The sequence below is a fragment of the Aplysia californica genome, unplaced genomic scaffold, assembly GCF_000002075.1.
Source record: "Aplysia californica isolate F4 #8 unplaced genomic scaffold, AplCal3.0 scaffold01425, whole genome shotgun sequence".
Lineage (NCBI taxonomy): Eukaryota > Metazoa > Mollusca > Gastropoda > Aplysiida > Aplysiidae > Aplysia > Aplysia californica.
Genome location: NW_004798695.1, coordinates 34,786 through 37,222, shown reverse-complemented (window position 1 = coordinate 37,222; position 2,437 = coordinate 34,786). Strand labels below are relative to the sequence as shown.

The 2,437-nt window shown below is 42.1% G+C and overlaps 1 protein-coding gene across 1 annotated transcript in view; it reads right to left on the bottom strand.

The window, feature by feature from the left end:
• Positions 1 to 2,437, bottom strand: part of LOC101858237 (NEDD8 ultimate buster 1) — a gene marked incomplete in the record, with an annotated part of 27,637 nt that overhangs the window by 12,993 nt on the left and 12,207 nt on the right. Inside the window, 2 exon segments of the mRNA XM_035973567.1 lie at positions 1,224 to 1,300; positions 2,224 to 2,333. Of these exon segments, the coding sequence (XP_035829460.1) occupies positions 1,224 to 1,300; positions 2,224 to 2,333 (187 nt within the window).

Sequence of the window (2,437 nt, the reverse complement as noted above, 5' to 3'; positions counted from 1 at the left end):
GGGGGGGTAACATGGAAAGGATGCATGGAACTATGTCCTGCTAGTTTTAGTTTTAGAAAAGAGTTTTACGGCACTTGCAACACAATAAGGTCATATAAGTGCCGAAGATTAGAGGTGTTACAAGAGAGTAACAACAAACGTAAAAAAGAAGGAGGAGAGATAAGGACGATAGCTGTTTAGAGGAAAGAAGGAGCAAACCACACCAGAGCACCCACCAACCACCCACACTATGTCCTGCCTTGCAAACATAGGTAGAGGAGGAGAAAAAGGGGGGGGGAGATTTTGGGCACACTTTGAAACAAGGAGGAGAGTAACGGGGATGGGGAGTGACATGGAAAGGATGCATGGAACAACCATGCTTTAACTAGTGGCACAAGGCTGAGAAAAAAAGGCATGGTGTCCTGCGACTTGCAGCCTTTCTTGAGTATCCTGTGAATAGTGAGTTGTTGGGGTTTTTTTTTGGGGGGGGTTTTAGTAGAGGCTTTATGGCGCTCGCAAATTAACAAGGTCCTGTGAGCGCCAGAAGATTAGAGGTGTTACAAGAGAGTAACAAACATGAAAAAATGAAGAGAAGCGGAGATAAGGACGATAGATGTTTGATAGGAAAGAAGGAGCAAACCACACCAGAGCAAAAGAATAGTGTAATGATCATTCAGTGCTGGGGGAAAAAGCTGAACAGACAGACAGAAATAATAAAGGGTAAAGTTAAAAAGTAGGACCTGTCAGCAGCACCCTCCAGACACCCACTGCAAATGGTGTCGGTCTGATTGTTTGTTTCTTTTTTAGTAGAGATTTTACGGCGCTCTCAACTGCATAAGGTCATATGAGCGCCAGAAGATTAGAGGTGTTACAAGAGAGTAACAAACATAAAAAAGGAGGGGAGATAAGGACGATAGATTTTTTATAGGAAAGAACGGGCATACCACACCAGACCACCCGCCAACCACCCACATTTATTTTTTTGGTGTGAACTCATCAGTTTGTTTGTTTGTTTGCATGTTGTAAATATAAAGTGAAACACAAACATACAGATACATGACAAGATCAGTTGGACTTAGAAAAGTGAGAAGAAAAGGCATGGGGGAAAAAAGTGCAAAGGAAGACTCCAACAGCACCACTCTCAAATGACCTTTCTGAGGAGGAAGTAGGGGGAAGGGAGGTGGCATCTACTTTGTTTGTTCTAAAGGGTAAACAGTAGTAAGTCAGGAGGTTAAAGTTCAAACCTTGATGGCCGTCAGCCTTTCCATCTGCTCCCCATAGCTGAGTTTGAAGCACTCTTCACTCTTGTGGAGTCGACTTTCTGAGATGGAGAGAGGAGGGTAACTGAGAGTCGAGGGAACTTGTCTGCACATAAAACACACAATCTGTTACATAAAGGCACAAGCATGCACAAACACAAACACACACATGCAGAAAGATAGACAGACAGACACACACACACACTGATACTACCCACAGAAACACAAGCACAAATGCACATATGTGGAAACACGGATAAAAACAGATGCACGGACAAATGGATGCACACATATGAACACAAACAAAGAAAGACATGTGTTACATAAAAGAACTGAGAACCACATAAACAGAAACATTTTAATGCAAAAAAACAATATTATACCCACCCACTCACATACTTAAAAAGACAGACATATATACAAACATAGACACACACACAAATACTTTCACTGACACATAATATACAAAAACACCTACAGACATACATAAACATACACTCAGGTGCAAACACATATTTACACATTCATACACAAAATTACACACACAAACAAACAGATTCACTCATACAAACACAGACAAATAAATGCAAGCATAGATATATATACACATACAAGCACACCATGTAAATTTGGGTAATATCTCAAATACCAATGCACTTTACACCTTCTATTACCCCAGTAGATCCTTGAACACTCAGAAACATTCTCAGCTTCCCTGGAAGCATGCAGTGCAAGCTGCGAATTGCATGTGCTCAAACACTAACTAAATGGCAAGATCTTTCGCTGTCTTTAGCCGGGTACCCATTTTAACTTGGGTGAAGAGAGGAAAATTTATGTAAAGTGCTTTTCCGAAGGTCACAACATATGGCTCCTGACCAGAATTTTATCCCATGACTTTACAGTTGCGAGTCCGAGAGCCTAACCACTAGGCCATGGACACCATCAAAGTGGGACAACGACTATGACTTTGGTGCACGTGACGTACCTGCGTCAGGCAGTTGCTCCAGGTTCTTGAGTAGGAAATAGCACCATACAACATCCAGACACAAGATGGCGTAGTTGTCGACCGTTTTGAGGATCTCAGCCCTGCACTTGCTGAAAGTGTGACACATATGGGGAGTATTATTGCAAACTGCTAAATGCATGTCTCATTAAGGCAAATAACCACACACATATCTGGAGAGAGAAAGGGGAAGGGG